This window comes from Vipera ursinii (genome assembly GCF_947247035.1).
Source record: "Vipera ursinii genome assembly, chromosome: 2".
Lineage (NCBI taxonomy): Eukaryota > Metazoa > Chordata > Lepidosauria > Squamata > Viperidae > Vipera > Vipera ursinii.
Genome location: NC_139513.1, coordinates 2,956,137 through 2,969,470, shown reverse-complemented (window position 1 = coordinate 2,969,470; position 13,334 = coordinate 2,956,137). Strand labels below are relative to the sequence as shown.

Sequence of the window (13,334 nt, the reverse complement as noted above, 5' to 3'; positions counted from 1 at the left end):
TCCCTTTCATTAGATGTGAACTGAAGTTTCATGGTTTGCTAATCTGTTTGGGGTTTGACATGTTGTGTGAACGCTGCTTGGAGGTGAATGTAGGTTTAGGGTTTTTTTTCTTGCGGAAAGAAATAGAAAATGCTCCGAATATATTTATTCAGAGTTCCAAATCCTTGTTGAAAGTCAGTCTCATATTTTTTCAATCACACATTGCAAACACATGATGTATCTGCTCAAGGCCATTTGCAATTCTATAATCAGGTCAGAAAAATATTTCCTTCTGTGGGGATTAGTATTGCTCCGTGGTTAAATCCACCACTTTCTAAATCTCGGGATAGTCAAGATCACATGAAGTCTTAGTAACAGTTTATAATGCCTTGCTAAGACCACACTTGGAATATTGCATCAGGTTTTGGTCACCATGATATAAAACAGATGTTGAGACACTAGAAAGAGTGCAGAGAAGAGAAGAAAGATGATTAAGGAGACGAGGTTAAAACATATGAAGAACGGTTGCAGGAATTGGGTATGTCTAGTTTAATGAAAAGAAGGACTAAGGGTGACATGTTACCAGTATTACAGTAAGAGGATCAACCTATTCTCCAAAGCATGAGAAGGCAGAACAAGAAACAGTGGATGGAAACTAATCAAGGAGAAAACCAACCTAGAACTAAGAAATTTCCTGACAATTAGAACAATTAACCAGTGAAACGGCTTGCCTTCAGAAGTTGTAGATGCTCCATCGATGGAGGATTTTAAGAAGAGACTGAACAGGTATGATCTCCTGATTGAGTGAGGGGGAGGATAGAGTAGAGTGGAGTGGAATGGAATAGTTGGAAGGGACCTTGGAGGTTTTCTAGTCCAACCCCCTGCTCAGGCAGGAAACCCTATACCATTTCAAACAATTGTCCAGGGTCTTCTTAAAAACTTCCATTGTTTGAGCATTCACAACTTCTGGAGGCAAGTTGTTCGATTGATTAAATGTTTAACTGTGAGGAAATTTCTCCTTAGTTCTGCGTTGCTTCTCTCCTTGATTTGGGTTAGATTAGAAGGCCTCCAAGATCCCTTCTACCTCTATTAGTTTTGTTCTGAATTTATTCTATTTTCTATCTTAGAGACACAAACTGGAAGCCATTTGTACTCATCATATAATTTTATAGATATAAATATCTCTCAGCTAAAAAGAGGGCTGACCGTCTAACTCTCACCACAGCTGCAGCAAGAGAAACAGTCCTTTGAATGAAAAGTTGCTTGGAGATTCACATAAGAGGCCCTGGACCCATTTGGAGTTGCGTGACAGGACAGAGAAAGAATGGAGACCCAACCTTTAGCAAGTGAGGGAACTGGAAAAGGCCTTTCAGCTGTTCGGCCTGGGCGCTGTGAGGAGACCTGGGCAAGAAGTGGGCAGAAGATGCTGGAAGAAGACACCATCGTCCCTTCAGAAGTTCAGTCCTGGAACTTCAGGAGCGTCCGATATCAGGCTTCTGAGGATCCCCGAGGACTTTGCAGCCGACTCCATGACTTTTGTAATCAATGGCTCAAAGCAGAAAAGCACACCAAAGCCCAGATGCTGGACCTGGTTGTTCTGGAGCAGTTTCTGGCCCTTCTGCCCATTAAGATGGAGAACTGGGTGCGAGAGTGTGGAGCAGAGACCAGCTCCCAGGCGGTGGCCCTGGTGGAAGGCCTCCTCTTGAGCCAGGCAGGGGAGCAGAAGGAGCAGGTGAGTGACCTTCACTCTGGGAGCCCAGAAGAGGTTGACTGGAATAAAATTCTTCACCACTCCCTATCAGAGTCCGAAAGGTGCTTTTTTCAGGAGGCAACTGGATTTTGTTGTTTTTCACTGAAGATGTTTCTCTTCTTATCCAAAAAGCTTTTTCAGCTCTAATGGGATGGTGGGGAATGGAAGGATTTATACTTCTTGCAGACAGCTGGTCATTTGCATTCTTCTAGAGAGTTGTTCAGGCCACTTGGAGGTTTATCTGTGTTCTCAGGGTCACTTGAACAGGACATATAGTTGTGAAGCCTTCTTGGAACTGCTGAAAGTTCTGTGTTGTAGACTGGAGATAGATGATGTTGAATAGCCCTCTCTCCATAGGGGGAAGGTAAGATACATATATTAAGGTATACTCTGTTGTGAGTATGAAAAAAATATAGACATAAGTTAAATTACAAAATACCAATTTGGGCAATACCTAAACATGCAATAGAAAATATAAATGTTGGATTTAAACATGATGAGATTACATACAAAGAAATTTTAAGGATAGAAAGGAATGTATGGCAATTAAAGCCATATAATATTTTAAAAGAAGAAAAGATTGTACAAACTTGGTTTCAGTATGGGCAGTTACAAGCAAGATGGAAAGAAGATCAGAAACTTGGTATTTTCGATAACTGATGGAAATTTGGTAAAACAAATTAGAGATCAAGGTCAAGCACATATAAGAAGAATATATAATGCATTGATAGAAATTGATTCAGAAACAGAACTTGTTAAAGATTGTATTATAAAATGGGCCCAAAATTTTCAGGAGGTTATAACAATGGATACTTGGGAAAAGATTTGGGTCAGAAACCTAAAATTTACACAGGCTCAAAATTTAAGAGAGAATTTTTATAAAATGTTTTATAGGTGGCATTTAGACCCTAAAAAATTAGCAAGTATGTATCCGAACTGTCAACCTAAATGTTGGAGGTGCGGTTGTGACGATGCAACGTACTATCATATATGGTGGACTTGTAAAAAAGTCAAAGCTTTTTGGATTAAAATTTGCTGGAACATGCAGAAGATATTTAAGAAAAAGATAAGGTTTTCTCCACAGTTGTTTTTGTTGGGTATTATTACAGATTTTACTGTTATAGATACTAAATTGATGTTGAATTTAATTACGGCAGCAAGACTTTTAGTAGCGCAATATTGGAAGAAGGAGGAACTGCCTACGATAAGAAGAGTGGACTTTGAAAGTTTCTAACTTGGCAGAAATCGCAAAGATTTCAGCATATTTGAAAGAACAATCGCAACAGAGATATATTGTGGAATGGAGAAGATGGATCGAATATATTCAGAATAAATATGGGACTAAAAGGTTTCATTTAGTATTTGAATAAGTATAGGTTTTATATGATGTATTATTAGTTATTTGTTATTTATGTTTAAGGGGAGTTAAAGTGCGATAGAATTTAATGTTTTATTTTTGCTTGTTAGCATATTTTAGCTTAAGTTTGTAAAGTTTATACCCTGTATTCAGCTCTGGGAAGTCGGGGGGGAGGGTTAGGGGGAGGGAGGGAGTTTTTCTTGTTAAAAATGTATTGTAAAACTTTTCAATAAAAAAAATAGAGGAGGAGGGATACAACATCATTTATCTCCAGTCTACAACACAGTCCTTTCAGCAGTTCCAAGGAATTCTGGGTATTAAAGTCCACAAGTTATAAAACACCCAAGATTCCCTACTCCTGGTCTAGGCCAACTCCCTGCCCAAGTAGGAGACCCTATACAATTTCTGACAGATGGCAGTCCAGTCTCTTCTTCAAAGCCTCCAGTGATGAAGCTCCCAGAACCTCTGAAGGCAAACCTGGTTGTTTGTTCTCACTGTCAGAAAATTTCTCCTTATTTCTAGGTTTAATCTCTCCTACACTCATTTGAACTACTCAGCTGGCCCTGAAACACAGATAAACTTCCAAGTGGCCTCAACATTTCTAAAACAATGAAAATGACCAGCTGCTGTAAAGAATATAAATCCTTCCATTCTGCACCATCCACTCACAGCTGAAGACATTTCTTGGATGAGAAGCAAAATGTCTTCAAAGAGAAAAAATAGAAAGTCCAGTTACCTCTTGAAAAAGCATCTTTGGAACAACCATGACCTGAATGACTGAGAATCTCCATAGACATCTCCCTACCAGATTTCTGGAATTCATAATATGTTTAGATGTTTCACTAATTCTTGTAGGATATTGTTTCATTACCTGTTATAAAAAAATGATGACAGACATTCCTTTCTTATTTTCCAGCCTCACTGGTGAACATTGGAGACTTTCAAGAATCCACTTTGTGTTGTGTGATGTCCACTAATTCTTCTTTTCTCCTGTCTCCTATTTCAAGTCCTTCACAAACAACATCAGAGATTCTGAGCAAAAAAGGAATCCATCAAATTCTCCTCAGCAGTTGTTTTTGAGGAACATTTCTCTGGAAGATCCAAGTCTGGACACCTTGGGAGGTAATCAGAGGTCCTCAATTCTCCAGAAAGTCCCAAACTCTTCTGTAAAATGTCTCTTCCTATGTTATTAATTATGCTTTTTAAAATTCTGTTTTTCCTCACAGGGAAGATTCCAGTGGAGTTGTCTACTCTGTATGGTGTAGCTGAGACAGTGGTTGAAACTGCAACTCAAGTAAGAGGAGAAAATTCACAAATAAAACAGAATAACAGAGTTGGAATGAACCAGCATGGCTGGTTCAGGAATTCTGGGTATTAAGGTCCACAAGTTATAAAAGACCCAAGATTCCCTACTCCTGGTCTAGGCCAACTCCCTGCCCAAGTAAGAGACCCTATACAATTTCTGACAGATGGCAGTCCAGTCTCTTCTTCAAAGCCTCCAGTGATGAAGCTCCCAGAACCTCTGAAGGCAAACCTGGTTGTTTGTTCTCACTGTCAGAAAATTTCTCCTTATTTCTAGGTTGAATCTCTCCTTGATCAATTTCCATCCGTTATTCCTTGTCTGGCCCTCAAGTGCTTTGGAAAAAAGGTTGACCCCCTCCTCTCTGTGGCAGCCCCTCAAATATTGGAACACTGCTATCATGTCACCCCTGGTTCTTCTCTTCACTGGACTAGCCATGCCCAGTTCCTGTAACCATTCTTCATACATTTGAGCCTCCAGTCCCCTAATCATCTTTGTTGCTCTTCTCTGCACTTTTTCTAGAGTCTCAACATCTTTTTTATAGTATGGATACTATACTGGATGCAGTATTCGAGGTGTGGTCTTACTAAAGGCTTACTTATTAGATTCAAATTCTCCCTTTCCTTCAGGAAGTCACAATGGTATACAGAGCATTCTCTAGAAAGAGTGCACAGAAGAGCGACAAAGATGATTAGAGGTTTGGAGGCTACACTGTACAATGGATGGTTGTGGAAACTAGATACGTCTAGTCTAGCAAAGAAGAGGACTGGGGTGACCGGTGAAAAGATAAAAAGATAAGGCAGAAGGTTAAAATCCAATGAAGGTACCAAATAGAAAAAATCTCTAAGTAAAAATTGTCATGCATGTAATCAAAGAACTTTTGGCTTGCAAAATAATTTCTAATCCTCTGATTCATGTCTGGATTTGGAGGCCAAACTATCCTGCTTTGTAAAATTTCCTTCAATCCCAGGAATTTTTCTCCTTTCTCATCCTCACTTCAGCCAATGACTGAGAGACAGAGACATACAGAGAGAGAGAGAGAGATGATAGTTATAGATGATAGAGAGATGTTAGAGTGAGACATGATAGATGATAGATAGAGGATGATAGATATAGATATAAAGACATAGATGTTATATATAGAGAGATGATAAATAATAGCTAGATAAAGATATATGAGTAGATAAATAGAAAGATGGATAGATATAGATATAAAGAGAGAGAGAGATGGTAGATCCATAAGGAAACTAGGATTACTTTCACTGAATGGCACTGAAAGTCTTGCCACATCAATCAGCGATTAAACTTGCCTGAACTATTTTTTTCACCTAAACCTTGTAATCATACCAAGCACAGCCATTCAACTTAGTGCATATCTTTGGTTTGGGAATCTGTACATAATGGGATAGACCTTACAAATCCTCCTTGACCCTGTTCGGTACTTTGTTTCCCTGTTCAGGAGGGTCTTGTGTCCTTCGAGGAGGTGGCTGTATATTTCTCCAAGGAGGAGTGGTCTCAGCTGGATTGTGACCAAAAAGCGCTCCATTGGGAAGTCATGCTGGAAAATTATAGGAATGTGGCCTCTCTGGGTAAGCAGGTTTGCTACTCGCCCGTCAGAGAGTTTAGTAATTAAATCCCATCCGCTGTTTCTTATTAAAAGATCTTTTTTTTTTATTTAAAGAGTTTTACAATACATTTTGACTTTAATCCCCCCCTCCCCCACCCCTATCCCTCTCCCCCACTCCCCCCCCCGACTTCCCAGAGCTAAATACAGGGCATAAAATCAAAAAACAAACATTAACACCCCTATATTATCAACAATAAACTATAAATTCTATCTCTCTCTAGCTCATATAAAATGAGTACAAACAATATTAATATTACAAATAAAGTAGAAAAGAAAAAGAGGAAAACAGAAAAAGATCTTTACTCAAAATAAATTGAGAAAAGAAAAAAAAAACTTTCACCTGCTATTTGCATTCTCCCTTTTTCTAATTTCCAAACAAATTCTCAGTTACGCACCAAAAGCGCTTATCTCTATTAATCTTAATAATCTCCAACCAAACTAAACTATAGTCAAAAATAGTTCTTGCATATATCACGCCAAATGTCTCACCGTTCCAAATCATCCTTAAGTTCAAATAAAAGTTCAAATAAAAAGAGTATATATAAAAAAAAAGTAGTCAATCTCTAAGACAACTTGTTGTTAATTAGGAGTTTACATACCCACTCTTAGTTCAACACATACTTTAAGTCCATAACCCTAATATACTTTTCTAGCAAGCAAATAACATCAATCTTAAATTGTATAAAATATTAAAAAAGAAAAAAGAAAAAAAAACCTTTCTTTCTCCTCTATAATAATTTTACTCCATTGACATTCTAATCTAAAAATTTAATCAGCAATCTTAACGCCCCAAAACCTTTGGAGCACCTCTGTCATGACCCCCAAAACTTCTTTAGACCGCTCTCCTCCTACATCTTCATTGTAAGCACACTTTGAAGATTCCATAACTTTCCGCTGGTCTTGCTCTTGCTCTCGTCTCGCTCTTCTTAGGGCGGCACGCGTCATCTTCTGGCCTCCTGCAGCAACCGATGAGACTGTAGCTTGATCCCCTCCAACACCATTGTCCACTGTCTGTCTATCTGCAACATCTTGAAACTTTCCCACACCGTATCCTTTTGCAGCTTCCAAAAATGATAGGGGGGTTGCTTTTAACACATTACTATAAAAATCACGTGCCTGAGCCACAGTAACCAAACGATGTCTTTTACCTTCGTACGTTGTCACCAACCCAACTGGAATCTCCCATCTGAACTTAATATCACGTGTCTTAAGTTCCTGTACTAGAAATGCGAAATCTTTCCTTCTCCTTAAGATCTTCGGAGGAATCTCTTTTAAAACCAAAACTTCTTGCTCAGCCACTACCAAATTAGTATCATAAGCAGCTTGAATGACTTCATCTCTAATTACTCTCTTTGTAAAATAGACCACCACATCTCTGGGTAACTTCCTCTGTCTTGCAATCCATGAATTTACACGAAAAACTTTGTCCATATTTCCCTCAATTTCAGATGCTGACTGGCCCAGTACCCCTTCCAGAGCCTCAGAAATCAGCTGCTTTAGATCTTCTTTACCATTCTCCTTTAAACCCTTAATTCTAATAGCATTCTGCATCTGATTATACTGAACAAGGCTCAATTCTTCGTCCATTTTATCCCTTATATTTTCATTTTCTAATACCTTTGCTTCTAATATAAAGTTCTTTTGACTGAGATCCTCCACTTTTATATCCAGCTGTAGCACACATTCAGCTACGGATTCAACCATAGACAAAATGTCCACCCTCATTGCTTTCAGCTTCTCTTCCATCTTCTTCTCCAATTTCTCCATTTTCTCCTCCATTTTCTTCTCCATTTTCTCCTCCAGCTTTTTCAACTTTTCATCCATCATATCAGACATCAATTGTGCGTGCTTTCCAAGAGCATCTTGTAAATCCTTAAGCGTCAATACCGGGAGAGATGCAGGAGGAAGCAAAGCTTGCAGTGAGGTCTCTTGCACCAGGGAAGACCCCGCATTCCGAAAAGCTTTAGAAGTTTTAGCCGCCATCTTCCCCCACTTTCACTTATTACGCACTTTCACTTTAAAGCTATAAGATCCATTGAGCTAGAGAGTAAAGATAAAGAGTCCACTTCACCTTGACCTCCTGTACCGCTCTGCCTGCATCTTGATAATCAAAAGTATTTCCTTTTGGCAGGGGTGGTTGCTAACGCCTGGCTCTGCTCCAAGAATCCCAGAGCAGAGGCGCTGCGCAGCTCGGAGCAACCCAGGCTCCGGGGGGGCTCATCTTTCAGCCGCCCTAGCTCTCAGCTCAGGCGGCCCCAGAGAGCTCAACCCCTACCTGGGGCCTCACCCCCTCCTCTTCTCCTGAGGAGGGGGCTTCAAATCCATCTAAACAGCTGATTGGCGCTGTTTACGATGGAAAAACACAGCTGCGGAGCGGGCAGCCCGAAAACGGCTGTCTTTCGACGTCGCGTCGCAACCGGAAGTTCATTAAAAGATCTTCAAACAGATGTCATCTCTTGGGAAGAAGCAGGAAGAGATCTAGCCTTTTTCTATTCCAAGGAAGGAAGTTTGTCTTGTCTGTCTGTCTGTCTATCTATCTATCATATCCATCTTATCTGTCTTATCCATCCATCCATTTATCTATCTATTTATCTTTTATGTTTCTAAGCTCCCAATCTCCCTCAGCATTCTTTAAATCACCTAGAGCAGAGGTAGGCAACCTTGGCTCTTTTGTGACTCGTGGACTTCAACTCCCAGAATTCCTGAGCCAGCATGCCCAGCTCAGGAATTCTGGGAGTTGAAGTTCACGAGTCACAAAAGAGCCAAGGTTGCCTACTCCTGACCTAGAGTAATCCTATCTGTCTGTCTGTCTGTCTGTCTGTCTGTCTGTCTATCTATCTATCTATCCATCCATCCATCCATCCATTTATCTTTCATGTTTCTCGGCCATCCATCTCCCTCAGCATTCTTTTAAGCCATCCAGAATCACGCTATTGGGAAGATGGGGTTAGGCATATAAATTTAATAAATAAGTAAAGCACTAAGCAAGCGTTTCAGTGCATAAAAATAATGAATATCTATCTATCTATCAATGGTGCTTCCCCCCCTCTCTCTGCAACCATGTGATTTTGGGATGAGACCGGTGGCACCCTGAGGAGGCCCTCTCTGTGGGAGTGCACTGGATGGAGGGAAGAAAAGAAAAGAAAACTCAATTTTAATAAAAGTCAATAAATGTCCACTTCCACTAGGTCCTCCTTTGCAGAGTCGTCCGAGGAAGAAAGACCGGACAGCAGGGGGAGAGGTTCTCCCGCAACGTCCGCCAGCATCGCGTGTGCAAACCGGAAGCCTAAATGATCTTAATAAGGGAGAATATTTGTAGATCATGGTTGAAATGAGGGATCCTTGGTGCTTTCTGAGCTTGGTTGTTTTCTTGCAGACATTTTATTACCCAATCTGGGTAACATCATCAGTGCCAGTAAGGACTGAGAACAAACCCTGTTCCTTACTAGCACTGATGATGTTATCTAGTTTGGGTAATGAAATGTCTGCAAGTAAACAAGCTCAGAGAGCAGAACCCCTCTAAATGATCTTATACAAAAGCCTCAGGTTTTTCATTCTGCAGCATGAAAAACAAGAGACCCCAATGTCAGATCTTATATCAACCCGATACCAGGCATAGCCCTATGTTTTGAAATACCCTGGTAGACACAGGGGGGAAAAGTCAAAGAGCTAAAAGGAAGATGACTTGGGATGGTGGAGACTTAATTTTGGTTAATGTTCAAATAAGAGATGCAACAATGGTGGGGGGGCTTGATCCTGTTTGCACTTCACTTTATATCAACTTTTCTTTTTCTTTTTTTCTGCTCCAATCAGGTGATGAATGGGAGATGATTGTTTCTGGCCAAGAAGCAGCAGCACCATTGCCAAAAGGCAGAATGAAAGAGGCAGAGACATTTTTTAGAAAGCAAAGTTCTGAGGAAAAACAATTAAAGGGGGAGCTAGAGAAATACTCTGCTTTACCACACGTAGCTGTCAGTGACTTCTCGGGCAAAGAGGATCAGCCAGAAAAAGAGGCTTGGCCGGAGTGTGGAAAAATAACCAGAGATGAATCAGGATTATCCGACTGTTGCGGAAGCCACATGATAGAGAAACCAAACAAACGTGGAAAACGTTTCCAAAGGACCTTCTCGGTTACTTTACCTCAGAGAATACAAAGAGAGAAACCATATAAATATCTGGATTGCGGAAAAAGCTTTAGAGACTCAAATTATCTTACTTCCCATAAAAGGATCCACACAGGAGAAAAAATGTACAAATGCAAGCAATGCGGAAAGAGCTTCCGTTTTCCACAAAGCCTCACTTCCCATAATAGGATTCACACAGGGGAGAAGCCATATGAATGTCCCAAGTGTGGAAAGACCTTCAGTCAAAAATATCAGTATAATGTACATAACCAAAAACACACTGGAGAGAAAACATTTAAATGTACCGAGTGTGGAAAGAGCTTCAGACTCTTAAGTTCTCTTACTTCCCATAAAAGGATCCACACAGGAGAAAAACCATATGAATGCAAGGAATGCGGAAAGAACTTCCGTTTTCCACAAAACCTCGCTTCCCATAATAGGAGTCACACAGGCAAGAAACCATATAAATGTACGGAGTGTGGAAAATGCTTCACTAGTTCAAGTTACATCACTGTCCATAAAAGAATCCACACTGGGGAAAAACCATATAAATGCCTGGAGTGTGGAAAGAGCTTCAGAGCTTCAAATATTCTTACTGCTCACAAAATGATCCATACCAGGGGAAAATTCTACAAATGCAAGAACTGTGCAAAAAGCTTCAGACTAAAAGGTGACTATATTGTACATAACAGAATCCACACTGAAGAGAAACCGTGTAAATGTATGAAGTGTGGAAAACACTTCACTAATTCAAGTTACCTCAGTTCCCATAAAAGAATCCACACTAGGGGGAAACCATATAAATGCCCAGAGTGTGGAAAGAGCTTCACAACTTCAAATTATCTTACTATTCACAAAAGGATCCACACTGGGGAGAAACCCTACAAATGCAAGAACTGTGCAAAAAGCTTCAGACAAAAATGTCAATATATTGTACATAACAGAATCCACACTGGAGAGAAACCGTATAAATGTACGAAGTGTGGAAAACACTTCACTAATTCAAGTCACCTCAGTTCTCACAAAAGAATCCACACTGGGGAAAAACCATATAAATGCCCAGAGTGTGGAAAGGGCTTCACAGTTTCAAGTTCTCTTACTGCTCACAAAATGATCCATACTGGGGAGAAACCCTACAAATGCAAGAACTGTGCAAAAAGCTTCAGACGAAAATATCAATATGTTGTACATAACAGAATCCACACTGGGGAGAAACCGTATAAATGCTCAGAGTGTGGAAGATGTTTCACTACGTCAAGTTCCCTCACTTCCCATCAAAGGAGCCACACTGGGAAAAATCATACATTTGTCTGATGTGTGGAAAGCGGCGTACTCAACATCAGTCCCTTTATGAGCACAGAAAAGAATCGTATAAACAAATTATCAGAAATTTGTGACTCTTGAGCTATTTATTACTGTGGAGAAATGAAATGTTAGGGAATGTAGGGAAGATAAGAAGGACAATGAATCTGAAGAGAGTGGAGAAAAATAACTACAATGGTTTTTTTTAAAATAATATTGAGCATTTGTCCATACAGAGCCCCGAATATAATCTTTCTTGGAAGACCCACTTTGCACCCTTCACTTTTTCCATCTTTCAATTTATTGGCCACTAGAATCATCTAACATAATTACATAACAATGACTCAGGCCTTTGATTTTGCTCTTCTGGCCGCTTAATTTACATCACCATCATTAAATATTAATCACAAGGGCTGTCAACACTTTCATTTCTGCAATAGTGGCGACTATCTATAGCTTGGGTGTAGGATGAGGGTGAAGGTTCTCCGAGCTTGTGGATTGGTTTCTGAACGTATTGTTACCAGGCTAGGTAACATCTTCAGCAGAGTTTACGGGATGTCGGGGTTAAGTGTTTATAAGGGCTTCAGGGGTAGGTGTGTCAAGAGAGGATCAGAGAAGAGCAACTAAGATGATCAAAGGCCTGGAGACTAAAACATGAAGAACAGCTGCAGGCTTTGGCTAGTCTAAAGAAGAAATAGGAGTGACATGATAACAATATTTCAGAGGTTGCCACAAAGAGAGGGTCAAATTATTCTGCAAAGCACCAGAGGACAGGACAAGAAACAATAGTTGGAAACTGATCAAAGAGAGAAGCAATCTTGAAAAATCTACTCTATTCTTGTGATGGATCAGGTGTGAGTCAGAATTGAGAGGCTTGTGATGGGGAGCAGTTCCATCAACAGGCACATTGACCTAAAACCAGCCTATGAACTCAGAATCCAAATAAACCACAAAGCCAACCAAAGAGAGCACCGACCCTCAACCAACCCATGTAAGTCCCCCAGAAGTTCAACTCCCAGTGACCCTGACCTGATGTAGCCTCCCCATCTCAAAACCTGTCACAAGACCCTCTCTTGACACACCCACACTTGAAGCCCTTATAAACAAGGACACTTAACACTGACATCCTCTAAACTCTGCTGAAGATGTTACCTAGCCTGGTAATGAAATGTTCGGAAACTAACCCACAAGCTCAGAGAACAACCTTCGCCTTCACCCTCACTTTCAGTTCTCTTTTATTTAGTCTTCTGGCTTCCTCAACTCTTGGGATGATAAAAAAAAAACACCATGCCAACTTTAAGCCAAGGATGGGCAATCTCAGCTTTGCTGTCATCATGCAATTTCTTGAATAAAGGTCTCTTGGTTTTCATTCTTTTAAGGACTAATCTCCAGAATTGTTTTTATATAAAGTTTCAGTATCGTAGCTTCATTCTTCCTTTTTTAAATGCACTTTTTACTCACACAGCGCAGGACAGGAATCTGGACAATATTCCAGAGTTACAATGTCCAAGATCAAAGGTTTTCTTCTTTAGATCCCCAGTAATTTTCCCCATCTGATGACCAAACTATGGTTGAATTGGTGGTTTGGGTTGAAAGCCAGCCCCATAGATCTTTAGGAATTCCATCCGAAGCAGAGATTCTCTGATTTAGAAGGGAGTTTGAACCCCTTCTGGCTTTTGGCTAATTACTTGACTAAGCTGGCCATGGGTGCCAAGGGAAACCCTGTCTTTAAAAAGACATCAGAACTTGAGGTGAATAACACATCCTATTTTTCCTACAACAAACAGCCTGTGAGTGGTTTACCAAAAGAGAATGACAGGCCAAAAGTCACCCAGTTGGCTTCCATGCCTAAGGGCAGAGTTTCCCAGCTTTTTGGCATTGGCCAGGAATGAGGG

At 40.3% G+C, this 13,334-nt stretch overlaps 1 protein-coding gene across 1 annotated transcript; it reads left to right on the top strand.

Moving 5' to 3' along the window:
- Positions 1–1,303: 1,303 nt before the first annotated feature.
- On the top strand, positions 1,304–12,812 carry LOC310633227 (uncharacterized protein; the record flags this gene model as incomplete). The annotated part of the gene is made up of 5 exons (XM_083350914.1): positions 1,304–1,711; positions 4,094–4,208; positions 4,313–4,380; positions 5,846–5,975; positions 9,827–12,812. The coding sequence occupies 5 exons, from the start codon at positions 1,304–1,306 to the stop codon at positions 11,449–11,451; spliced, it is 2,346 nt and encodes a 781-aa protein (XP_083207040.1). The 3' UTR covers positions 11,452–12,812.
- Positions 12,813–13,334: the final 522 nt, after the last annotated feature.